The sequence below is a fragment of the Ostrinia nubilalis genome, chromosome 2, assembly GCF_963855985.1.
Source record: "Ostrinia nubilalis chromosome 2, ilOstNubi1.1, whole genome shotgun sequence".
Lineage (NCBI taxonomy): Eukaryota > Metazoa > Arthropoda > Insecta > Lepidoptera > Crambidae > Ostrinia > Ostrinia nubilalis.
In genome coordinates, this window is record NC_087089.1 from 18,319,725 (window position 1) to 18,346,329 (window position 26,605).

A 26,605-nucleotide genomic window follows, 5' to 3' on the forward strand; every position below is an offset into this window, starting at 1 on the left:
ATTGATTAAATACTGTCCTAATTGTCTGACAGCGGTTGTGCAACAGCGGATTGGTACTATTAGTGCGCTGAATTTTATTTTTTTTCCGTCCGCTTCCCGGACGCGAGTTCCGCCGCTCGCGTGCGCCCGCGCATCGCGAAGGATCGTACAGCGCGCTCATTAAACAAATGGGCGATCTTGGCGTACGTATTTTGGAGTTTCCTACACCTCATAAATAAACGTTACTCTTACAGTTTGATACGTTCACAGTACAGTACAGTACAGTTCGGTAAATTCGATCCCTGAAAAACCCTGCACGCGATTCTACCTAACTCGTATTTGATCGTCTTATAAATAAATTATGGTGCAAAGGTATCCATCTTTTAATTAAAATTGCATATTTTTTTGCCATAGCAGTCTAGAGACATGCCTGTGAATGAGGATTTCCATTTCATTTTCCGCATTGGAAAAATTGACATGATAAAAAATGGTATAAATGAAGACTATTCGCACACCCCACACGGCACATAGCTCGTAGAGCTGATGGCCGCTGGGGCAGGAAGGTTCTTGAGTGGCGACCACGAGTCGGAAGACGTAGCGTGGGCAGGCCTCCCACTAGGTGGACCGACGATCTGGTGAAGCTCGCGGGAGGTGCCTGGATGCGAGCGGCGCAGGACCGGTCTTTGTGGAAATCCTTGAGGGAGGCCTTTGTCCAGGAGTGGACGTCTTTCGGCTGAAAACGAACGAAAACTATTCGGTTGTGTATGTATGTAGTTTCATAATAACCAAATAATATTTTCATTTAGTCAGGCACACGGGTATCGAATATTTTGAGTAATATAATGAAACACTTTAAAAGTAACGCCTACTAATGATTTCGGTGGAACAGTATCAATAAGTCAAATTGTAGTTTAAATCAATAACCGCCCATAAACACTTATCATGAAAAATGCCTCATCATTGAAAATTGCGTGACAGAGAAGCCATAACATAAATGTGTGAACACAATATAAATCTTTTAAAATTCTATTTACCTATTTTTACAAAAGGTAACATTTTCAGGATCGCTAACGGACAATGCAACTTTGTTGTAGCTAATTGCTCGAAACACATTCGTTTGTTTGTGTAATATTTGTGACTGTAATTTCATTTATCAATAGATTAATTATTAAAATAGCTAAATATTATGACAGTTACTAATATGAAAATATGAAGATGAACTTGAAGAACGATTGTTAATATGAAGTTATTAGTATTATAAATTATTATGGAAGAGTATTAGTTGTTATTCGATTTGACGAACAAAATGTTCAAAGTTTCAATTTAGCCTCATTTGCTTTGTCATCTTTGTTTCGCTAACATTAATTAAGTACTTAATAATATACAATTATAAGACTATATGATAATTTGACTATAAGTAGGTAATCGGAGTAACCATTCACATACAAAATATAAATAAAAATATTAAGATATATTCGTTCATGCTTTGAGAGCCTCTAAACGCGCGCAGTATTCTTACACACGCGCTTTAGTTGGCAAATGAGTACAATTAATTTAAGACATACGAAGTATGAAGATACTTAAAACCTAACCAGACGGATTAATCTATACAATAATAATAAAACGGAATGAAATACTCTAGTCACAATCGACCGCATCCATCACACAACAACATTTTGTAAACAATTATCTACATCAAAATAAGTCTGAAGATACTTAAAACTAGTTAACATTGCACTTGTCCTTAGGAATGTTATACTAAGGGTTATTAAAAATAATAATATCTGAACATCGCTCTTAACTTAGTTAGAAGACAATGAAACAAACACGACACACGTATCCTACATGAGATTCTACACAGTGAGATGCTTCTCAGCGACAACGTTCACACACACAACTAAATCTATAGAAATGCTTCGTTTGAGCTAGCGAGGAGCCTCGTCCTCTAGTCCCTGCCGATCCTCTTGTGGATCTGCTGGTGCTTGATGAGGTGCGCCTTCTGCCGGAACGCCTTCGCGCACACGTCGCAGCGGAACGGCTTCTCGCCCGTGTGCGTCCGCAGGTGCACCTTGATGTTGGACTTGTTCAGGAATCCCCTATTGCAGATGCCACAGCGGTGCACGGGCTTCTCCTTGCCCAGCAGCCCGCTAAGCTCCGCGGCCGTCGCCGACGGGAACGACAGCGAGCTACCGTGAATACTTCCCCCGTTGCTTGTTTGTTTCGTCTTCACTCCTCTCCTTTTACTTTTACTTACAGGAGTCACGGTGGTAGTGTGCGCGTGCGGATAGCCTAGTAACCTTTCTGGACTGCACAACCCTTCTGGTTTCAAGCCGAGTGCGTAATGAGAGGCATACCGCCCGTTCAAAATGCCGCCCACCCCGTCTGTTGTCGACACCGCATTTCCGGGTGGCGACGATGTCGATATAACGTCCATTCCGTAGCTGGTTGAGCTCGGAGCCTCTTGCTTGACAGGTGGCCCATTCTGTAACCGATTTTGTAGCAAAGGCATGTAACCGTGTGTAAGCAGCGACTGGAGCGTCGAGCCCGCCTGATTCAGATTCTTCTGTAGAAACTCTTGGCTTTTAACAAAGTCCTGCCCCGATTTGCAAGAGAATTCGAGGCCGTGATGGCTCTGCGACTGTGGCGGGGGCGACGTCGGCAAGACGAATTCGTTGAGATCGTGCGGCACGATTTTGTCGCCGTGCTGATTGCAGGCGCCGGCGATCCACGCGTCGATGTCCATCCAGCTGTCTCGCGAGTCATTCCGCTCGGGGTCCTCGGGCTGGGAGGGGACGGTGGTGTCTGCGATGGCGGAGCCGATGATGGCCGCGATGTCTTCTATCGAGCTGATGTCGTACATCTCCTGTTTGGGACCTTCCTCGAATAGCTTAGCGGGGGGCGAGCACGACGCGGCGCAGGAGTCGGCGGCTGACGTGGTCTCCGCGAAGGGTTTAGTGTCAGTTTCTAGGAAAGGTTTGACGTCTTCCAAATCGGGTGGTTCCGCGTCGGCGGCGCAGGTGGAGGAGCTGACGACGTCATGGTCGCCGTAGCCGCTCTGGGTGGGGTAGTTGTTGTTTTCTTCGGGCAGGCGTTGCGCGATAGCGTGGAAGTGGTGGCCGGAGATGCCGTTGATGGAGAGGTGCCCGGTGTAGCCGGTGAAGGGGGGGAGGGGTTTGAGTTCCGCGAGGGGGGGCGGCGCGAGGAGGGAGTCGAGGAGTTCGTGGCAGGTGGGCGGGGGCGAGGCCGCGTCCTTGGGGTCGAGCCAGCAGGAGCCGAGCATGAGCTCGTCGCCGGCGCCCGCGACGCCCGCGCACTTCATGCCGCGCCTCACCGACACGCCGGAGCCGAGCGACAGCCCACCACCGCCATACTTGGAGGCCGCCACCCTGGCGCGCTATCTGCAACAACCAGACGAGCTCGTTAGCATACTGTCGCTGGGAAACTAAGTTAATTGGTGGAAGACAGTGGCGATCCTATTGTATTACAAATCTTTACATATTGTATGAAAAAAAGTATCTCCTATCCTTTGAGCTACGCAACGAATTGTGACAGTAATTTTTAAAAAATAATTCCAAATCGGAAGAAAATTGTAGAAAAAGTTTAAAAAAAATTTTTCGTTTCAAATCAGTTTTTTGCTAGAATTTATTCGTTCGTTCGTTCGTTTCAGCCGAAAGACGTCCACTGCTGGACAAAGGCCTCCCCCAAGGATTTCCACAAAGACCGGTCCTGCGCCGCTTGCATCCAGGTACCTCCCGCGACCTTCACCAGATCGTTGGTCCACCTAGTGGGAGGCCTGCCCACGCTACGTCTTCCAGCTCGTCCAGAATTTATTAGTAAAATGAAATAGTTTTTCACGCAAATCAACGAGTAAATGTGACTACCTACCTACTCTTAAGACTACTAATAACCATCGTCTTTGCCTTATTTTTTATTTGAATTAGCATAAAAGTTTATTTATTTGTAATAAAAAGCATCCATTGTTGTATCAATGCATTATTTGGTGTTAAACGTATCTATTGCATTTTCTATGCAAACTAGGTTGACTCTATTTATAGTTGCTATTGGTACTACAGGTACATTACGCAAATTGTCATGTAAAAAATTGTCTTATCAATCGAAACACTTTAGTTAGCTAACACCGAATTATTATACGTAGCAGCAACGCAATCAAAGGCACCGCACAAACGTTTCCATTTTGACGGCGCGCGCGCCGCCTCGCTTGACTAGCTATCGGTGTCTATATACCAACCGCGTTATTTTATTTCTGCTTGTTTACAAGGCCTACGCCTGTTGTGCAAAACTCATTTTTGATTAATTAAAATTGGGTTTGAAAACAACAAATGCCACGATTTTGGACACCTTGTAGATAAGAGTTTGGCTTTTTTATCTCAGAGTACTCGGATTAAATTACAGATGAGATACAAATGACAATGATACTATGCAGTGGTTTTCAGTCTTTTCTGGACCGGTTTGTATAATCGGAACCCTTGAACTTGAATTATGAAACTTGATTGAATTTAAATCTGTTGTATAATTAGATGCGTATGGTCGTAAGTCTGAAGTCATAGTTGTCGCGGCCGACTTGATAGAATCAATTAAGACAGGGGCCGTTAACTTTTAATAACTCCATATTCAAGTGTATCATTACTAAATATTAAAATAACATATAACAAAGAAAATTGCCGATGGATAGACAGATAGCACAAGTGCTCAACGATCTACTTATGTATGTACGAGTACATGCACAATTAACCGAGTTACTCGAGTGCCTGACCGTGTTCTTTCTAACGATGCGCCGCAAAATTATAATGAAATCACCGTATGAAATACCTACATTACATTGTTCAGTACATGCTTGAAGGGCGGATTTGAATGATGCCTGATGCATATGCAACGGACCCCCGCTGAGGAGTCGCCCATCAAAATATACACGCCATTTATAAGAAAACGTTTCTTATTAACATACACAAATAATAAGTGTCATATAATATCAATCTTTTGTGTTCGGTTATTATCAAAAATAGCGATAATAAATTAGTCTTTTAAGTAATAAACTGCATTTTTAAACTTTGAACCTCCTTTCGACATCGAGGCAAAAAGCGACCGACCACGCACTCAGTTGGCCAACGCGGGCACGCAATAAATTGCAATAATCTTGTAAAAAATACTATTAAGATATAGATTTGTTTCGGCTACCAAGAGCGTGGCCTTGGTTGGGATTTTCGCAAAGTGTGAATAAAGGTTGATTGCTCGGGTCGACGGCCGGGTGACGAAACCCGCCGAAAAAATAATAAGTTGCAAATAGCCAGTCGGGATTGCGATTTGAACGTGCTCGGAGACAACAATAATACCGTTTTTTTCGTTGCTGGTATGTTTGGCAAAGCGGTGTTTTGTAAGGTGCCAACAAATAGGCTTTAAGGCCTAATGTTTTTGTAAAGCAGCGGTTTTTTACAAATTTTAAGTGCTTATTAGGAAAATGCTTATTAATATTATTATATTAACTTTAAGTAGTACAGTACCTACTAGAATTAGTATTCATTGTGTTTCCAATTAATAAGATTAAGTAGTGTTAAACAAACCTGTAATATTATATTTATTAGAGTATCACGCTAGTACATATTTCTTTTGCGGAATAAATAAATTTTATTTAGGCAGGCAATTTTCATAACAGTATGAAGTTAATAATTATGTTTTTATGATAACATGCTTAAGGCAGAGTCTAATAAATTAATTTGCACATTAAAGGTGAACATAAAAATGTAGTATTCGATGAAGATACTTGATAAACGATTTATAATTCGTGTTGCGTACGTTCTACAACAGATAGTATTTAAGTTACTAAGTTACTACTTAAACAGTTAATCCTTAATCGTTTCAGAATAAAATAGAGTTCAAATTGATTCATAAAAAACACATTTTGGGGTATAATCTGTGAATTTCGTGGCCAGCTCATTAGCGTGTCGTTGTCGACAATTGTTTCCACAATCCGCCGAAAATGACAATTTCTTTTGATTTTGTGGGCCACTGTCATTCGCTCTGCTGGTCGCAGTGAAAGTTGTTATGGGCAATAGGCATCTTCATATTTAGAGTGGACAGATGTTGGGCGGCATTAGTGTCAAAGCACAAAGAGTTTATTTTTGACTTTGACGCGTGCACTTGGCAGAAAGTGTAACATCGAAGCGTCCTGCCAACTTTGTAACTGCTCGTAACGCATTGAAACGCTTTTTATGAATACTGAAGACTATAAATAATCCCTTAAATTGTAAATGAAGAACATTTTATTCAATGCATATGGCGTATCAATATTGCTACCTAAGGGCATTTAAATTTTTTTTCTTGACCCAACTTTTTATCACTTTTAGGAATCGAGAAAGAAAACATTTTGTTTGTTTTGTTAGTGCGTATGATTATTCTATTAGTCTTTCTTATTTTATCTTTAGAAAATGTGCTATAAAATTGAGTTTGTCCCTTTAAAATAGGATCTAAGTAGAATCTGCATGAGGCTTTTCTTCTTTGTTACTTGCAGCAGCATTTCATTCATAAAAGATACAACGTCTGACTTTATAGAAATTCGTATCTACAAAATAACCTTGTGGTTGTCTTAAGTTTGAAAAATATTTTCCTAACTTCTGTTATCCCTATCTTCAAAGTGTCCCACAATGTCTAAGGCTGAGTTGCACCACCTTTTTTTAACTGTAACTATAACGATAACCGGTGCTTTTGTATGAAGTTTGACTTTTGACGTTTGTTAAAGTTTGTAAGATGGCACAACCTAGCCTTTAGCAGTCATAACATAATCAAAATTTTCATTGTTTTTGGATCATAAGATAAGGTTCAAAATATGGTGGGAACTATATTCCCGCTGCCTTTTAAAGGGTTAGGGGAAAGTTCCAAAATTTTTCCTAATGTTTCCTTCCCTCGAGGCTCGCGACACGCGGCTAAAGGCTAATGACTCGCGCGTCAAGGGCGTGCGTACGCGCAGCTGCTCCGGCGCGTGTCTCGCAGCCGTTGATTCGAAACAGTTCCATTAATAAGGATAGGGAAACTAATTAAATATGAGCAAAGATAGGGGAAATTTGATACTAAGGCTGGGTTGCACCATTTTTCATACCAAAATATTAAAAGTGACTTTAGATCAATGGTTCTGAACCGGTGGTCCACAGACCACTGGCGGTCCCTAGAGGTATTCCAAAAGGTCCACGAAGACATCGTAATAAGTGATGTGACGTGATGAGTCGAATCAACACAACTCAAACGGCGCACAGTGGACGAGAAATCGACCTCCCCCTTCATAGGATTTTGAAAAAAATATGTGGTCCCTGACAAGACAGAAATTTGGTAAAATGGTCCCTCGTGACATAAAGGTTAAGAACCACTGCTTTAGATGAAGTAATTGCTTACTTCTGAAATATATTGTGGTAACGATGGACAACTACGGAACCCTACACTGCGCGTGGCACGACACGCACTTGGCCAATTTTTTATGCATAACAAGGCAGGTATTCGACCACAATCGCATCTGATGTTAAGTGGGATGCAGTCTGTAAGTACCTATTCACTCTCGCCTTGAAAAGGCCCGGATTAAAGTCTTCAGGAAAGACAGCAGCAGCGAATTTCAGTCCCTAGCTGTTCGCATTATAAAAGAGTCATCATCAACTATTTTACTTTAACTTTGACAAACGTCAAAATTCTTTTAAACTCCATACAAAAATCACCGGTTATCGTTATAGTTACGGTCAAAGTTAGGTGGTGCAACTTGTACCATGTACCTATCCGATTTACTACACATGTATTCTGTGATTGATAAAAAGTTTCCATTTTATTTAGTCTATTTTAAAAGGACCTAGTAAAAATATAAGCTTTTAAAATTATTAACGGGATATTAATGTAAATTACAACTTGGTCAGCATATGACTATGTAAGAGATATGTAAGAATACGTTAGGTCGTCAAATCTCTCACATTCGTAGTTATTAACATAAAAATACGGTACTAATCTCTACATGTCTGTAAGTTTCATTAGCATATTCAACTGAAAAGAGCCAGTAACGTGAATTAACGTGAAAGTATATTTGTCATACGGGTGACGATAACAACAAACGGTGTATGTTAATGATTACAGAAATGGAAAAGTGACGAGGTGTTTTATTTTTATACTGTTGTCAACATATACACAGAGGTATACACAGACTTTACATAAAGGACTCGTTACATTTTTTTTTAAATTTTTTTTTATGCATAACAAGGCAGGTATTTGACCACAATCGCACCTGATGTTAAGTGGGATGCAGTGCATAGAACCTTTTCTGTTACCTTAAATAACAAAATCAATTATTTTCGTTTTTCTCGAGAAGTCAAGACGTCTGACGCGTTGAAGTCTTTTGAGTGGACGGACATATTATCTTTACTTTATCTTTATCTTTGGGCTGATATTTAATGCTTCTTACGTGAGGTAACTTTGAAGACTACATACAAAAAAGATTTTTTTTAAATAAATAATAATTCCTAAAATTTTTATACCTTTTGCAATATAAAAGATAAAAAACATGAAAATTTGGAGTTCCTCACAAAAGCATACCACATTGCTTTTTTATATCAACATGATAATGGTTAATGGTTCGGTTATACTAGATCACGGATCCGGTCTGTTTCGACCTGGTAAATTATTTTTAGCCGCGTTAGGTATGTTTTCCTCAAAACATCACTTTAAAAAGATATTTATTTTTCTTTTTGAAAGCATTAATTATGCAATATATTTTTATTACCATACCACTACTTATTTGTAATGTTTCTCATTTTCTGTCTAATCTGTGAAACAAGTAATTTCAAGCGCGATAACTTCAACAACATTGTAATCGTTAACGTGATTCGACGCGGACTTGACCTGGAATCTTATTTAAATACAAGTTCCAGGAAATTGAGTTCATTAATGTATCAAAATTCGCCTTATCGCAATCCACAGCCTAACGGACCGCGAAAAGTGTATCAAAAATAAAAACCAGCCTTGAGGTAGGTTTAGAACTGGACTGTCTAAGTAATCGTCAAACAGAAGCGGACATCGCCATTGTCATGAATCAGCACCGTGAAAATCGAAAACCAGATCGGCTGCCACGCGAATTGCGACCGTAAAACTGTAGGTCAAGGTTGGGAATGTAGTGAAAAGTTGGCGGCGGTTACGACCTGCCGGCGCCCGCGCACGCTTTACGCCACTGACACACTTCCGCGTGCGTACCGTTAGCCGGCCCCGTTTCGCTGCAGTCGTCTCTTTCACTCTCGACGGCCGGCTACCTCTGTCTCGCTCTGCGCGCGACAAATTTTCGATGCGGGGCCCGCGTGTGGGATGGCCTAAAAAATAAATTCGTGATACGATTTTTTAGGTACGAGGGGAGGGGTTGTGTGTCAGTGGGCCGTGGTATATGTTAATGGTCTTTGATTTTCTATATGGATAGATTATCATAGATGTATCTATCAATTACTATTGATCGTCTTTCGCGGATTTTTATTTATGTGGTAGAATTTTGCATAGGATTCAATAATATTTTCACACCGTAGGAAGAGGCATCTTATTTTTTCCTGTATGAAAATGCAATTATGTAGTTTTAAATAACATCATTAATTTTAATGGAGATTCGATTGACACTCGTCAATCAAAACTCTTTGGCAGATGTTGTCAAGCTCAATAAATTTCTTATTATTTATACTCACATAGCAAAATAACATATTGCAGGTACAATTTACATAATGTTTTTTTTTAGTAAATGGCGGTTATTGCTTATTGCACTACCTTAGAAATATGTATAACACCTTATTCTTTCTTCTTGTATTTCCCGTTATTAATACATACCTACATACATTTACCGACCACATTTTTACGAAATCCCAATACCAAATGATTCCGTTTTGTAACCGTTCCTTATCTAAAATGCCTAATAAAGATTTGAAAGACTACGGTTTTGTGTTCGCCGAGTTTATGGCGTAAACGCCATTTACACGAGTTTAAATGGTCGGTCATTTCGACCAGAAAACAAAGCAGTAAAACCTACTGCAGGGCGGCGTTTCAAAGGACTATAACAGTTACAAAAAATACAATACACAATTTGAATATCCAAAAGTATTGTTCTATTTTATGACCTAGGTTAAAGTGCTGGAATTTGAGTGTTGTACAGTTATTATTTACCTCCGCTCTGCTCGTTTGGTCCTTCTAATTGCCTGATATAAAAGTGTTTGTCTGTCAGGCAGGGGTACCGTTACCAACGGGTTTTGGGAGTGGTATGCACAAGTTTGACTCGAGTCAGGTGTGGGAAACTATTGGCTTCGTTTTGGGAGAGCTTTGTGATGACATTTGCTAATAAACATGTTAACGGAAGCCGTTGGAATTTGAGATTTGAATCTGAAGATCTGTAGATTGCTAAATGGATGTTTTTATTGCATGTTGATAGTCTATTATCTGTTGCTTTAAAGGAATACAACTCGATCATTATAATAAAACTAGTGGTAGTTTAAAAATTATTGCCGATCTGAAATTATTAAGTGGTGACGTGTATATTAAAATTTACTATGTAAGTAGGTAATACCATAAATATTCATGAAGCAACAAAATGTTAATGGTCATTGGATAATATACGAAGTCTGTTTTTCCATACTATAATAATTAAGTGTCCTTGCAATAAGTCATGCAGGATCTTGCATTGTGCATTCTATTATGCTCCTTTCATTTGCATTAAAATAACCAGTTTTTGTATTGAAACAAAAGGAAATTGAACAATTTAACTGGAATAGATATTCGTTTAACTCAAAAGGGTAAAAATGCAAATTTTATTTGTTATTCTTTCTATTCTACTCTCTGAGTCGGTTTTGACATTGTTTAGACTCAAATGCAAATTATTACATTGTTTTACTTTGTTTAGCCCAAACAAATACTCATTGATTTTTTCTGATTTGGATTCTTTTAGGCAGACCCATCCAAAAATCCTTTTTAAAAAAGAACACATTGGATTTGAGGCACTCATGTTCAAGTGTCTAATTCTATGTGTCTATTAGAAAGGCCCTTTAAAATAGAATATTATGTTATCCCATTTTTGCTACCCTGCAATGACTACGAATAGGTATTAATAGATAAGGAGCAGACAAGAAGAAAGAGCGCTACGTTACTAAGTATGTCTACCACAACCCTGGCAATCTTTTAAGAAATGGAATGGAAAGCTACAAAATTAATCCTGGCTTTTAAAAATCCATGAAACCATCTTACGTCATCTCAAAATTAAAACAAAAAATTAAATCACGAGCATTATCATCCCAAAATCAGCATAGCTTTAACAGGTTACATCTCCCGATGTTCCCAGTAATCTGCCCGGGTCGTTGCCCGTGTTTTCGGGACGTGTACAGTTAGGGTCGACGCTCGGAGCCCGACCTCCCGTCGCGGCCTTGGGCGACTCCCGCGCATAAGAATGGGACTCCTGTTACGTAACGCTTTGATTTGGTGCGCGTGGATTGGACGTTGCGAATGTTAGACGTCACTTGGTTTATACGGTATTGATACATTTATTTGTATTCGTTAGGAGTCGCTTGAAGCTATTGGTTACTTTACAACATGAATCAAAATCAAAAATATTTATTCAGTTTAGACCACGAGTGGCACTTATGAAATGTTTAAAAAGCTTCATAATAACGTTTTTTAATCTACAATAAAGGATACAGCTTACTTATTATGCTTATAACGAATAAAAGCAAAAAATGCATTAGAAATACATGTGAAATGTAGTTATTATACTTTTTGTGTACATTTAATTCACACATTGAGTGTTTTAATCATGAAGCTTTTAAAATATCGTCACTGTACCGTATTAATGAAAAATAAGTTACATTTTGCTCCCGTATCCCTTTAAAATATAGTCATTTAAAAATCCATTTCTCACGGGACTTGTTTTAAAAAGATAAAGGAGGTAGCACCTCAAGTATTTTCATTTAAATAGCTTTTTAAGGTTCCAACAAGTGACCAGTTAAGGCTTATTCCATGCCACTACCTCATTAGGATCTCGAGTTTAACTTGTGGACAATATTTACGAGTACAAAAAGGTCATTTCACCTGACTCTCGCACACATATTGACTTTAAAAGAATAGGTTTCTATGTGTGCGCGCGTTGTATGATGATGTTCTGTGTTGTAGATTGATATATTCGCATCAAATAACTACAATAGTATGAAAATATCTTGCAGTCAATAGTTTGTAGACATGCAATAATGTCATGATACTAGCAATAAAATCTTTACAAAAACTGACATACGTACAAAACAGTCATAACTATGCATGCATTATTTAGATCAAAAACAACATAGACAATATTTCAACCGAACTGATAAAAACTGAATACTATTTTAATATTTGGGTCTGTTCTCATTTGAATATCGTAACATCTGAAATAACATGTTGTTTTTTAATTGAAACAAGTGAAATGAGTACAAAAACATGACATTTTCCTTATCTGATATTAAAATTGACCGCATGATCGTAGCGCGAGCCTACACGCGTCTATCAATGTGTGCGGTATGTGTACTATGAGCTGTATCTGTGAGTCCTCTGTGTGCAGTGACGCACGCGCCGCTAGACCGCTCGTGACGTAGCGACACTCCCGCGTCTAAAGGATGTTTTATTTCACGTTTTTTACTTGTTTTATTTCAGTCCGCGGCCGTTCACCGCGTGAACTTGAGGGTTTATTTTTATCTCGTATGATATGAATGGGCGTGCGCGATTTGCGGGGGTTTGATAACGTTGGCTTTTTATAGTTTGATACTTTAAGATATGTAGAGCATTGGGAATTGTATTTTATATTGAATAATTTTTGATTTAAAGCAAATTATTTGTGATAACTGTAGCAATTAATACTGTATTAACAGTAAATAATAAATAAAATAAATAAATAAAAGTTTATTTAACAACTTTAACATTTTTTACATTGCTTACATTGCATTGTTGTACATACATTTCCTTAAAGACCCGTTTAATGCTAAGGTTGTACCGACATACGCTTCAGTCCATAAAGTAACTGAGATTTCTACGCTAGGCTAAGCCTGTCATGTAGACAATCTTTTGTCACAAGTTAACAAAATTATTTATATCATATGCGACCTCAACTGTCAGTCCACAACGAAAAAGAAAATAAATGAAAATTATAATATTTATGCATAATTGGACCGTGTTTGTGTGTGTGTGTGTGTGTGTGTGTGTGTGTGTGTGTGTGTGTGTGTGTGCGTGCGCGAACGTACTTTGTTGTATACATATAGGTAAGAAGGTAAGATAATATATTTAAGCCTATTAGCCCTACGAAGTCTAAGTCTTGGGATCGGAGTGTTCCACGTAATAGGCTTATTATACAGAAGTTTTTAGCAATTTTTCTATGTCCTCGTAAGAAAGTGTGCCCAGCCAGTCCGATACGGTTTTCTTTAATTCTATTTTGGAACAATGCTTGATACAGCATTGTGTCTGAACCTTGTTGTAGATATATGGGTGTAAGAAGTTGCTGTATTTTCTGATAAATGCGCTTTTGATAGTGGGGACCGGTACCTTAAATACTCGTTTTGAGAGCATAACTTTGTAATTATCAGATTTTACAACCGAAAAATGTACACTCATTACTGCTCTGAGCACAAACAGCCCACGAACAGTGAGAAACCCACTTTCTTGGTATAAGTCACGGGTAGGGTATCTTACAGGTTTACCAAGTAAAACCTTGATCACGGATCGCTGTGCTCTCTCTAGTGACATCATATTGGTCGATGTCGCCCCACCCCAAGTAGCAATGCAGTACGTTATTATGGACTGGCATAAGGCAACATAGACTGTCTTTAGGAGACTAATGTCAGCTGCTGTTCGCAAATTTTTAATGATGTAAATAATTTTGCGAACCCTTTTAGCAGTTACATCAATATGCGCTTTGAACGATAGCTTCTCGTCCAGGACCAAACCTAGATATTTTATTGTCGGAGATCTGGTGATGCCGCCACAAGAACAGGGTTGTTGAGGTTGCCTATTTCTACACTCGTGAATCGTAATGTCAGTGAGAGAGGGCGAGGAAGTCAGGGTCTTGTAGAAACAGAGAAATTTAGTTTTTTGTACGTTAAGAGTTAACAGATTGTTTTGCAGCCAGGTGGTGATTACTTTCATCCCCTCCTCTACGCGTTCCACGACTCTATTCCAGGTAGTATCATGGAAAATAATCGCTGTGTCGTCGGCGTAGCAGATAGTCTCGGCATTCACTAGGTCGGAGGATATGATATCATTGATATAGAGGGTAAAAAGCGTCGGGCCGAGAATGCTACCCTGCGGAACCCCATATTCCACTAGGCTGGCTGTACTTTGGTGTTCCCCGATTCTGACACACTGACTACGGCCGGTTAAGTAACTCTGAAACCAATTAAGCGGAGTGCCCCGAATACCCATTTTTTCTAGTTTTTCGATAAGTATATACGTTGACACAGTATCAAATGCCTTTGCGAGGTCGAGGAACACTCCTATGCAGGGCCTTTTATTGTCAAGGTTTTCTGTGATTATACTAGTTAACAGAGATACCGCCCCTTCAGTGGACCTACCTTGCCTGAAGCCAAATTGCCTTTCAGAGATCAGCCTGTTGCTTTCAATAAATTTTATAAGACGCTTGCTTACTAGTCTCTCCAAGATTTTAGAGAAAGCACCCAATAAGGAAATCGGTCTGTAGCTGTTCGGTTCAGTTTTGTCGCCAGACTTATAGATGGGAGCAACAGCTGCTACTTTCCATTGATCGGGGAATATTCCCTCAGATAGACTTAAGTTACAGATAGCTGTAAGAGGAGTTATTAAGTGGTTTTTCACTACTTTTAATAGCCTATTTGATACACCATCTAGGCCGGGTGCACTATCTATTTTAAGATTTATTATTATGGACTCGATTTCGGCCACATCAGTAGGTTCCAAGAACAACGATTGGACAGGTGCACCTTGCAATGAAACCTTGGCTGCTAATGACTTTTGAGTTTCATTTGTGTTTGTAAGTATTTTCTCTGCCAAACATTTACCGATAGTTGAAAAGAATTCATTGCAGTGGTTCAGAGATTTCTCTGTTGTGTCTTTAATTTTTATAAGTGCTTGAGATTTTTCTTTAGTTTTGTTTGTGTGTGTTATAGTCCTAATCGATTTCCAGAGTTTTTTTGGAGAATTTTTGTTTTTTTCTAGTTCTAATGATTCGTGTTCATGTTTGAGTTTTCTTAAAAGATCAGTATAAAAATTTCTGTAGCGGGTAAAAATTTTTCTTTTTATTTGATCATGAGGGTTGTTCTTCGCCTGTGCGTGTAGCTTGTCCCTATGTTTGGAGCACCTAACAAGGCCAGGTGTAATCCATGGCTTAAGCAAAACCTTTGATCGACTAACCTTAACTTTAGAAGTGTTGTTTTCAACAATACCAAGTATTTTCTCTGAAAATGCGGCGGCGGCAGCATTTACCGAATTGTTATTAACTACATTATGCCAGTTCACTTTGCTTAGTTCTAATTCTATAGCAGCAAAGTTTAATTTATTCACTGTATGTCGATGGCTTTTATTCGGCGTTTTTAATCTTATTGCTGTTATAATTAGATCATGATCCGTTATACTCGTCCTGCATATCACTGATACTGATTGAAATTTAGAAGTTATGTTAATGTGATCCAGACAAGCACTGTTTCGAGTTGGTTTTGTGATCGTAGGGACAAGGCCAAGCTCCGCAAGAACACACAAATAAGTTGCGCTAGATTCTGAAACATTTTCTGAGCATATATTAATATTTATATCACCCGCCATTATTACGCAAGGCGAGTGTTTTATGGCATTCACAATAGGAACAAGTGACGAAATGAATGGGCAAATATTTTCAAAAGATGGTGATCGATATACAGCCAGTAGAGTAGTACTGTGTTTAATGTTAATCTGTAGACAATTAGCCTCAATCAAATCTGGCTCCGTGACTTCAGGCATCAGGTGGTTTTTTACATATGTTACTACCCCTCCTGCTTTATTTATATACTTGTGTGTTCTAAAAGATAGATAGCCATTCATTTGTGGAATTACAGAATGCTCATGTATCCAACATTCAGTAAGCACTATAATGTCGATAGATATGCTTAATCTTTGCAAAATTACCAGAAATTGATTAAAGTTTTGCTGTATACTTCTAATATTCAGACTAAGTACTTTAAGATTATAATAATTCGAGATGTGTGTTTTGCATGCTTCTAGAGAATCTACAGTGTGGCAGGGGATTTCAATGGAATCCAGCTCCTGTAATATATCTAAGTCAGCCATTTTCAAATGAAAAGCCGTCAATATAATGATTTATAATTGAGCTGGATCCTCCCTGCCACATTTTATAGATTGCACTTGACACGTCGATTGTGTGGTGAGGTGTTGACTTGTTTAGGTGTGTATGATGTTGATGTGTGTAGTGATGAGAGTTATGTTTGTTTGATTGTGGGTCCAAAGAGAAAACTAATAATGAAAAGAAAAAAGATAACATAAAACATGAGGTAATAAAAATATGCATATTATTTTCAGAGGTAAACCTGTCAGCCCGAGGACTGATGCTGCTCATTTTTGCTTTTTTGCAAAAGTCTCTGAATGTCTTCATGCCTCCTGATTGTAAATATTTCCTCTCCCTTCCCCTCGCGCCTTTTGACGAAGATAGTTCCGTCCCTAGTCCAGCAGTGCTTGTATCCCACACTTTTGAATTCGGTTCTGCAGGTCCGAAATAACTGTCTATTAACTTGTGTGAGTCTTTCATTAATGTAGATGTTTCGTTCCGGTCCATCAATGTTGATGTTTTTGGAGGTTAGGCGACGTGTTTTGACTGCTCTGAAAAACCTGTCACGCGTCGCGCGCCGGATAAACCGTACTACTATAGGTCGCGGTGTTTGGGGTAAGTTGGGTTTAGCCGGTCCTACTCGGTTAGCGAAGTCAATGTCTGCTTCTTCCAGTTTTATCCCAGCCGCGTTAGCCAGCGACGTTATGATGCAGTGAGCATTTTCGTCAGTAGTCTCAGCGAGTCCTTGGATTTCTACATCTTTCCTCAACATACCTTGATACTGGTTGTTGAGTTTTTCCTGCAGGATTTCAACTTCGATTTTCAGGTCTGTCATGCCCGCCGCGCGGCCCTCCACGGCCTCAAGCCGAGCCTCTTGAGCTGAGATCTTGGTGGTAATGTCATCCAGCCTTTCTTCACATTTAGTCAGCGCGCAGATAACAGACTTGAATTCAGACTTCATGGACGAGACCTCTTCCCTCAAGAGACGGATTTCCTGGGTAAGTTCCGAGAGTGAGTTTGTGGTGCTCGTTGATGTACTGGTAGTTGGACTTGTGTTTCTGGGCTTCCTTATTGTGACGTTATCTGTTGATCGTACAGGTGTAGCCGAATTATCTCCCACTCTTTTAATAGTGCTGCGGCAGTCCGGGCAGATCCAGGTTTCATTCGGTTCGGTGTTTTTGAAGTTTACACAAAGGTGGTGAAAAACATTTTTGCAATTTATGCTCGTGCATGATACATATTTACTGTCCCTCATGTTGTTTTTGCATCCAGCGCAGTTCAACGCACGTCCAGACTTCATTTCTGCAATCCTTTTACTATGTTATGCAGCGATAATACAGCGACACGTATCGCTAGGCAGGCGGTACGGTGGTAGCGGGCGAAGCGGTCGACGAGCAGCGCGGTGACTCACAGCAGCGACGGCCCGCAAGTGATTGTCGAGCAGTCAACGATAATTTTAAATTCTTGTGAATAATTTTGTCTAAAACTTCACTATTTTGGGATTTTTTTTTACTGTTTTTTCCGGAATTTTATAGAAAAGGGTTTAGTCTACACTATTAACACATTAGACTTAAACGATGCGCACTTTTTCCTATCATTTTGCACAAACAAACACGGATAATAACGACGGAGTTGTGTTGTTGTTGACGGTCGCGCGACGAATACCTTTAATGTTAATTTATTTATTTAAAATTTTTATTGCACACATAATAAACAGTGGTACCTACAACAGGCGAGCTTAATGCCATGTGGCATTCTCTTCCAGCTAACCAGAAAATTAACCAGAAATTGTTGTAAAATGACACAAGATAAGTTATCATTGGATTCTCAAATTAAACGGTCGGTACCATAGTACGGAAAAAGTGGTCTCTTTTTCCCATAATTTCTTTTAAATAAGAAAATAAGGTAATCTAATAATCATTTACAATAATAAATTGTTCGACAACACCCTATATCGCGGAGGGCAGCCGGCGTCCGACCGAGTCAAGGTGGCACTGGCAGTACAGTTAGCCATTGTGTTGCGCCGCGTCTCACTCGAAAGTAAATCACGTACTCTTGTCGGTACAGACCTAGGATAAGGTTATGCTAATGCCTGCAGGAATTATTGTTCTGCTGCGCGCGCCGCCCGCCCGAGATAGGACTGGTTTTGATATTGACCAACTTTGGCTGTAAAGCGGTTAATGATACGGACGCAAAATATTGTGTTTACTAACTACGTACCTATTTTAGTAATCAAAGCTGGTATTTTCATAATGTGACCTTTATTTTAAATCCTGTGATGTTATTATTCAAGATAAACGATCGTATCTCGGTAACTTAATCTTTGTAAAATGACATGTTTCCAGATTTATGTAAATCTGTTATAAACTATTAAATAAATATACAAACTAAAGGAGCAAGTGTTTAGATTTTTAAATTGAGATACCTCTTTCGTGTATTCGTGCATAGGCTCTAAAATTTGACAGTCTTAATTACTATTATTTATAGTGAAAGAAAAAAATATTTATACTCAGGAATCTGTAAACAGTACCTTACAATAAAAAGGATAGTATTAGTTCCTATATGTAGAGTGGCAGAGATTAAACAATCCGTAAACTTTCGAATCGTAAACATAACGTCACCAATTTGCAGTATTATTCATCCCGCAAGCACTCCGCATACCTCACGGTTCCGAAGATGAGCCGAAACTTGTGACGGGAGTTATTAACGACGCTAATTAGCGCTCGGGGTCGGCGACCTCCGTAATTGTGGTTTCGGTGGGGTGCGCAGGAGCAGGTGGATTACGATTACTACTAGGAAATGCGTGCGGTGTCAATGAGGACTTTTGTGAGATTTATTGAGGTTAACCTAGCTTTAACGGTAAATATGACGATAACCGGTGCTTTTTGTATGAAGTTTGACATAAAAAAATAGCACTTAACCTATTATATAAGCATGTATAATATTGTCTAAAATGGTGTATGTCTTGTTGGTGTTAATAAATAAATAAATAAATAACATAAATAAAAAAAACTCATAAAGCTCATTTATTTTTGCAAATAGGCTTTTAAAAAGCACTTTTATACGTCCCAATATTAACCCTACCACTGCTTCGGGACAATAAATGGGCCAGTGCTGAGAAGAAGCAGCGCAAGAAACTCAGTCACTATTGATTTTTGACGTTTGTCAAAGTTAAATTAAGATGGTGCAATCCAGCCTTTAGCATGTTTATGAGAAGTAATACAAGTTCAAAGTAACGTTTATAAGATCTAATTACTATCACAGCGGCAATAAAAATAAATATACAATTAATAAGTCAAATAATTGATTAAAGTTACGGTAAAATACCCGCCTTTTACTGCATAAACTAAAACTCGATTAGTTTTTAGAAGGTTTAACTAGAAGCATGCCCGGGCTTTGCTAATAATAAAATAATACCGTACGAAATTACAACTAGGAACGTTTTATTTTAAACTGTGATAGCCATTTAATGTTTGATAGATAGAAGATTAGGTGAAAAGTTGAGCGAAATTAGAGATGACAGGCAACTATTTTTGTTATAAACCAATATTTATGATATTGATCATAAATTTTAGTGGCACAAGAGATGAAGCATTTAATATTTAATTAGGATTTATAGTTCTTTAAATATTAATAAACCTGGCCGTAAATTTTAGAAAGTCTTGATATCAAAAATTATGTTCATATTTTTTTCCGACGTTTATTGTCTTTGTTAATTTTGACCTCGTCTTTATGCTAAAAAAGCCGATAGGTTTAAATGCCCTATACCGGATGTTCATCTCGTAACGAATGGTTATGTGTAGGATTGTGAATGTGTAACAAAACTTTTACTTGGCAAATAGAAAAGTCTCCAAATCGTATTTCTAGGGACTTGAATAATATGCCATTTGTTTGCCCAATGACTTGACAACTTTTACATTTCGCGTCCAATCGCTAATACGGTCGTCTAGTCTGTAACTTTTCACTACATTTTCTGATGTCAAAGTAAGTACTTTGAAAAATTTTCAGAAAAAGAAAGTTCATGATGCAGCATGAGATCGTTTTAGTAAGCACTTAATGTTATGTAGAGAGTCAGAGAAATGCATCGCAGCAAAATTGGCAATAAATTGTCATGCAGTAGCGAAAAAATTCAAGTGGTGGTTGTTATAATTCCGCTAGAAATTTCAGCCGAATATACCTATACGTACTCGTACGTTCTAATGTTATTTAATTAGGAGTAGTAATTAGAAACATGAAATGATAAATAATATTATTATACTTAGATGAGTAAATTATTTGTTTTGTCTTATTTTCCTTCGAAAGACTTTAACGCGTTACGCTCAGACAGTACAACGTATCTTTTTGACATTTTATAAGTTTTTAACAAGCGAATTAGCTTAAAAACAGTTAAATGTAAATTTTTATAACAGCCTAAGATTAAAAATGTACCTACACTAGAACTGTTTTGTTGTAAGATTATTTTACGAAATAAAGAAATTTTGAAATTGAAAATTGAAACACTCTTATACGGTACAAAACTTATGAGACAATAATCATGCATGACACATTTACCTGCATGTTCAACAAATTAACAATGTTATACATTTTTTATAATAAATATACATTCGCCAAAGCATTTATGCAACAAAAAATATTACGAATTACATAAATGTAAATAAATTTAATAAAGATAAATAAATAAATAAATAAAAATGTTTGCTATAACTTTGAAATGGTAAAGAAAATGTAAATTAGTTTATACGATACGATATAAATACGATAAAAGCTAGCGCTCGTTTGTCCCACATTATTCGCGACGCTTTAAAGTCAAGGCTGCATCGAAGACGCACGCACTAATGATCCGTTGTAGTAGCTGCCTATCCATTATAATGTTTATGTGTACACGCCATGTGTGTGTACTCGTGCACACACGGTGTGTATGTGTTTACCACTTTCTTTTGCGCACGTCTAGCGGGTTGGTGGAGCTTAGTTCTCGAGCATAAAGACTTGTTTGCAGCTTTATTATACGATTTAGAAATCGTTTTATGTTTTGTTGTACAGGAATGAAACGTTTATAGTAATTATTGTTGCCTACTTTTAAGTACGTTGCAAAGCTAATAGTCTTAAATTCTGATGGCAAAAAACATTCCAAACATCAATGGTTCTCATTAAACCTACTCGTATGAAAAGGATGTGGATTTGCTTGTATATTGTTATGTATACGAGTATGTACAAAAGTAAGACTTGCATGAAATTCCTTATAAAAATATTTACCAAGTAACGTCAAAAATCATTTCGTAACCTTTACAAGTTGAAAAATTTCAAGCTGAAGACCTTAGAAAGCTTATCTTGACAGAAGAGGGGAGTAAGAAAGTTAGGAAACTTTGGCCTGAAAAAATTATAATGAAATATACTTTTACAACAAATTAGTGTTTAAAGGCTTTCATATAACTTTACAAATAACTCTGTAAGTTAACTGAGTAGGTACATTCATTTGCGGTATAATAGCAACGACAACTGATGTTTAAACATTGATCTACAACATAATAGGCGAGATCTATAATCGAGCAGCAGTGAAATCGATCACGAGTCGAACTCGCCCCAAATGATAAACTCGTCATCGCTAACCGCCGATGACAAACTACGTCGAGATTAATTGCGAAGATCGATCGCATCGATCTATTGGAGATAGGGCTGCCATGACTGAGGGATTAGAAATAACTTTTAGCCAAAAATATTTCGAAATACTATTATGAGAATAGTAAATAATTTTATCCTCTAAAGATAGCAAATATCACTCGAAAGTAAATATTTTTATCAATTATTTAGTTAAGTTAATTACATAATAATAAATGTATTTACTTATAAAATTATATTTAAATTTCACAAAGCTCAGGCGCTGCGTACTTTGAATGGTTTTCAAGGAAGAAATTAAAAAATAACTGTCCATGAGTTCGATACACTTGTGCCTCATTTAAATTCTTTTTAATTTATAGTTCTTGCAACTCATGAAGGCGACTGAGCTTTACTTGTGTGTGTACGTGTACATGCACATAAAGATAGTGTAATGTCTATCAAAACTTTTGAAAAACGAATAGCAGCACCACACAATGTGTCGCCTTCGTGAATTGCAACAACTATATCTGATTGGATTGGAACAAATCCGACCAAAGACGCTTTATGACCACACAAACACAATGTCACAAACCAAAAATTAGTAAATTACGACTGCGATGTTTAATGGAAATATTATTAAGACTTTTTGGACAGTGGGGCAGCCCTAGAGCGTCGGCGGATCTGTAGACCTCATTGGTGGCGCGATGCAATAAAGATAAACCGGCCGGTAGTCGGAGAGTTACGGTGATGTTTATAGCTATACGCGCGCCCTGGTTCTCTTCGCCTGATTGGAAACGCGAATTAATGGCCATTGAGTGTCGAGGTATTGTGGCGAGGGCTAGAGCAGATCTGGTATTCAATCTGTTGACCTGGTTTTGAGAATTGTTGTCATTTGTTTTATTTTTGTTTATTAAGCCATTTTTGAACACTGTGTTATTTTGATTGGATTTCAAATAAGATTCGGGAAACTCCTTATCTATGATGGTTATTGTCTGGGGTATGCTCAAAAGATTTGTAAATACATATTTTAATTAACTTCAGACCTGATTGACCAGTTGTTGATGCTTGTTATTTAATTATTCATGTTTTAATAATGTATGTTGTTTTTGTTTCAGATCAAAAGTGCTTGGTAAGTGCTAGTATGTAATTTATTTCTAAATATTTTAATAAAGTTAATATTCAATAATTTTTCATATAACATAACATTTTTTGTTTGCAATTACATCAAAGCTGCATCGTAATGATTGCGGAATGAATTCGCTACAATTTTTCCGCGTCTCAATTTTGCTGCACAGTGCGTCGCTCCCCGCGATATATCAGCCGAAAATTTCGCGTGAGAAAAATCACGGAGCATAAAAAATATAATTATAGGCTTTATAAAAACCAATAGCATAACGGTCGCGGCGGAATGCTCTGGCCACTATTTTTGTTGCCGTCACCGTTACTGGCTGGTGATAGAGTCGAGGAATTTGGGCGGACGCGTCATCGAATTTTACACATTGGGCAAGATTGCGAAATTTTACGGAAAAGATATAAATTAAATTAAAGGATAGTAATTTTAAATAGGCACCTAATTACAGTCGAAATGTGTATTACAATGTACTATTTTTTTCTTCTTCAACCAAAAAAATATAGGTGGTGATGTACTATCATTTAAAAGCATGTAATATGTCTCTCTGTTCGCATACTCACAATATTTGGCAAATAACTAATAAAAATAATCATAATACCTAGTTTCAAATAGTTTAAATTTGGCATTTCATATTCTTAAACATCAACATTCAATCAAAAATAATAATATTAAATACGAGTATTCAATGAAAAGTTTTGTTAGTCTGCTCATTCACTGCAGCGAGCCTACTCCGAACGTGATTTGCAAATTTCCAGATCTCCTGTCTTTGTCACTCAGGGTAACATGTAATGTGAGTGACCGAGATATAGTCCAAATTTCGGACAGTGCGTTGTGTACGCACAAGTGTCTGAAACGTTATCTGTGACGTCACTCATTAGGCGCGGGCGCACGCACCGCATACAAACACGTAACGGAGCCTACTCTAAATCCTATGTAATTGGGCGGCCATTCGGTACTGTTAGCGAAATATTTGGACGATGGGCCAATTTAGAAGATGACGGCTTTTTTAGTTTCATGAAGAATATTTCTTTTTTATTGAATTCCAATGAAAATTGAAAAACAATTGATTTTTCATAATTATGTTCAAAAGGACTCAGGATTGCAAGATTATCCTCGAAAAGATTCATGTAGTAAAAGTTTAATGATCCCTATTATTCATTTTTAATTGGTCAAAGATAACAATAACAACAATCTCCGTAGTAGGTATGATAATTGTTATACTAGTACCTAGGTACATACGTTTGAATTTTTTAACTATAAAAATCGATTCCTATGTGCTATTCGGTCATTTTCAAGTTTTTCAACTTTAAGTACATATTTAAATTCAATTCGAATTTCATCTATTACAACAACGGTATTCTGAATGAAATATTAGAGCCATAAAACCTACCGTTAATGAGTTCTGATCACGTACTAACATTTAAACTCCTATATTTAAATGACTACATATTTAGTTTTAAAATTAATGCCAGGAGACATACTGTATACCTGTATTATCATGACATTTTGTTCTGCAAATAAACTTATTTGATTTGATTTGATTTGACAAATATCTGTGAGTAATACCTAATTTCGTCCTTGTCTTACAACCGCAATACCGTTTAGTAATGTAGGTAACGTCACGACGTGCGCAGTCGCACGTGCAAAAGTCGCGCATCAATGAGGGTTTTCGCGAATGAGAGATCCGCTAGATGGCGGGACGTGGATGTGGGGTCTGACTGCTGCGTGATTGGTGGATTTTGACATATCTGTCAATGTAATGTCAAAAATGACCAATCATGCAGCATTTGGACCTCGCGTCTACGTATTGCCATCTGGCGGATTTTTCATTCGCGAAAACCCTCATTGAGGAAGCTTTTTGGGGTCCTTTCAAGTCTCTCACTTGTTAAAAAAATCTCTTAAGTGAAATAATGTTTAGCTCATCAACAATATCCTGCTATTTATAAAGCAGCGTTGTTGCGAAATGATAACAATAGTTCAACTACCCTGAAAAACGAGTTCGAGCTTTAATCATTTCAGTACTCAAGCGGAAAGTGGGTAAGTTTTTCTGATTACCGCAAATCTTAATGGCTATAATTGTTTTCATTCAGCTAACTAAGCTACGTTGATCAGTATAACTGAACTGCTAAGTCATAACGTCGGCGCTCCAAAGTGCATTTTAAGTTTAAGGCTTCTTTCATATCGCACCGAGCGTCCATGGTAAAACATTTTTCCATAAGCGCCGGAGCGCGTCCTGAACAGGTTTGTCCCGAGGGTAACGGTACTCGAGGCCTCAATCGGGCTTTTTGGAAACGACGATATCTCGGAATTGAGATAGCGACCGTATTTATAATGTTCATTAAGTTGTTAGGGGTTGATTGGGCCGGTTATTATATTAACAAGAAATGATTAAATTCAATTTGCAAGTGGGTATTTCGAAAATTTTATGAAAAATATAATTATGGAAACCAACAGGAAAATTACGGATCATAATATTGATCCAAAAAATAGATGCCATTGTAAGGAAGCCCTTTAAAAATATAAGTACTAGGCCGGTTTTTTATTACGTATTGAGGTCAATCTAAAATGCGCCGCATTCTTCTCAGAATCCGAATAAAATTAGCAAAACCCTAAATACAGGAGCGAGACCCAATTCAGCATCCTGCTGCGGCCGGATCCGATGACGCAACGGAGAAAGTCTCTCACCCGGATCAGATCCCCGCTACGGAATCCGCGAGCTTTGGCGTGACTAATGTTTGTAAAACTGCAAGATACTACAAATTATGTATTGTTTCAACGGAATTACTAAGATTTTCTGTGAAACATTTTAAGTTCAAAGTGCTAAAACTAGCGTTTTTTTATCAATTTAAATATGTCTGTTTTTGCTTTTTTATCAATTTGAATATGTCTGACACAGAAGTCATAATTAGTTTTTGATTGATTGTCTAAAAAACAATTAAGATCATCATTCACCAACGGTTGTTGTTAAAGATCCACCTTCGTTCTCTACGTATAGAAGATATTAATCTTAACATTTAATTTCAGCAAATAGGCGCCTTGATCGAACTTGATACTTTGCAATTGTTAGGTATCTATTCAAACCACAACGCTTGGTTAAGTATCAAAGCCGAAGAACAGTTCGGTAGTTCACAACCCACACAAAAAAGGCAATTCATCAACAAGTGTCAAAGGCGTCGATCCATCACCAACCATCGAAAACAATAATAACATGGACACGACTCGCGAATGCCGAAACACTAATTAAGAACTGTGAATCAGTCGTATACAGTTATCTTTTCACTTTCCGAGACCCCCCTTCGGTCATTTGCCCCCCTGTGCGCCATTTCTCCCCACCTTGCCCCTCAGATGAGCCTGTAGAGTTGTGGCCCCGAAACCTAGATTCACAAGTGCGCCTACGTGCTAGTTTTTGTATTAAGATTTTTGTGGTTCAGATACTTGGATGGTTTGGTCGTTTGGACCAATGCTAGTAGATTTTTTTATTGATCGGATTTCGATTGAAAACAGATTCAACCACATCATCAATGACTAACATCAATATTAGCTTTTTCTGCATATCACGGAATTTTTTTGCATAGATGAGTTTTCATAGATGTATA

At 37.9% G+C, this 26,605-nt stretch overlaps 1 protein-coding gene and 1 long non-coding RNA gene across 4 annotated transcripts in view; both read right to left on the reverse strand.

Moving 5' to 3' along the window:
* Nucleotides 1-447: 447 nt before the first annotated feature.
* Nucleotides 448-3,214, reverse strand: LOC135085730 (ichor; the record flags this gene model as incomplete). Its single annotated transcript, XM_063980531.1, has 1 exon — nucleotides 448-3,214. A coding segment is annotated over one exon (1,290 nt), but the record flags the coding sequence as incomplete, so codon positions are not given.
* Nucleotide 3,215: 1 nt separating this feature from the next.
* The window catches only part of LOC135085493 (uncharacterized), a 37,674-nt gene continuing 14,284 nt past the window's right edge, over nucleotides 3,216-26,605 (reverse strand). The window contains exon 4 of one of the 3 annotated variants that reach the window (XR_010260132.1): nucleotides 3,216-3,377. This is a non-coding gene — a long non-coding RNA (uncharacterized LOC135085493). The remainder of the gene's footprint in view (nucleotides 3,378-26,605) is intronic. The other 2 variants (XR_010260134.1, XR_010260133.1) reach the window with 2 other exon arrangements.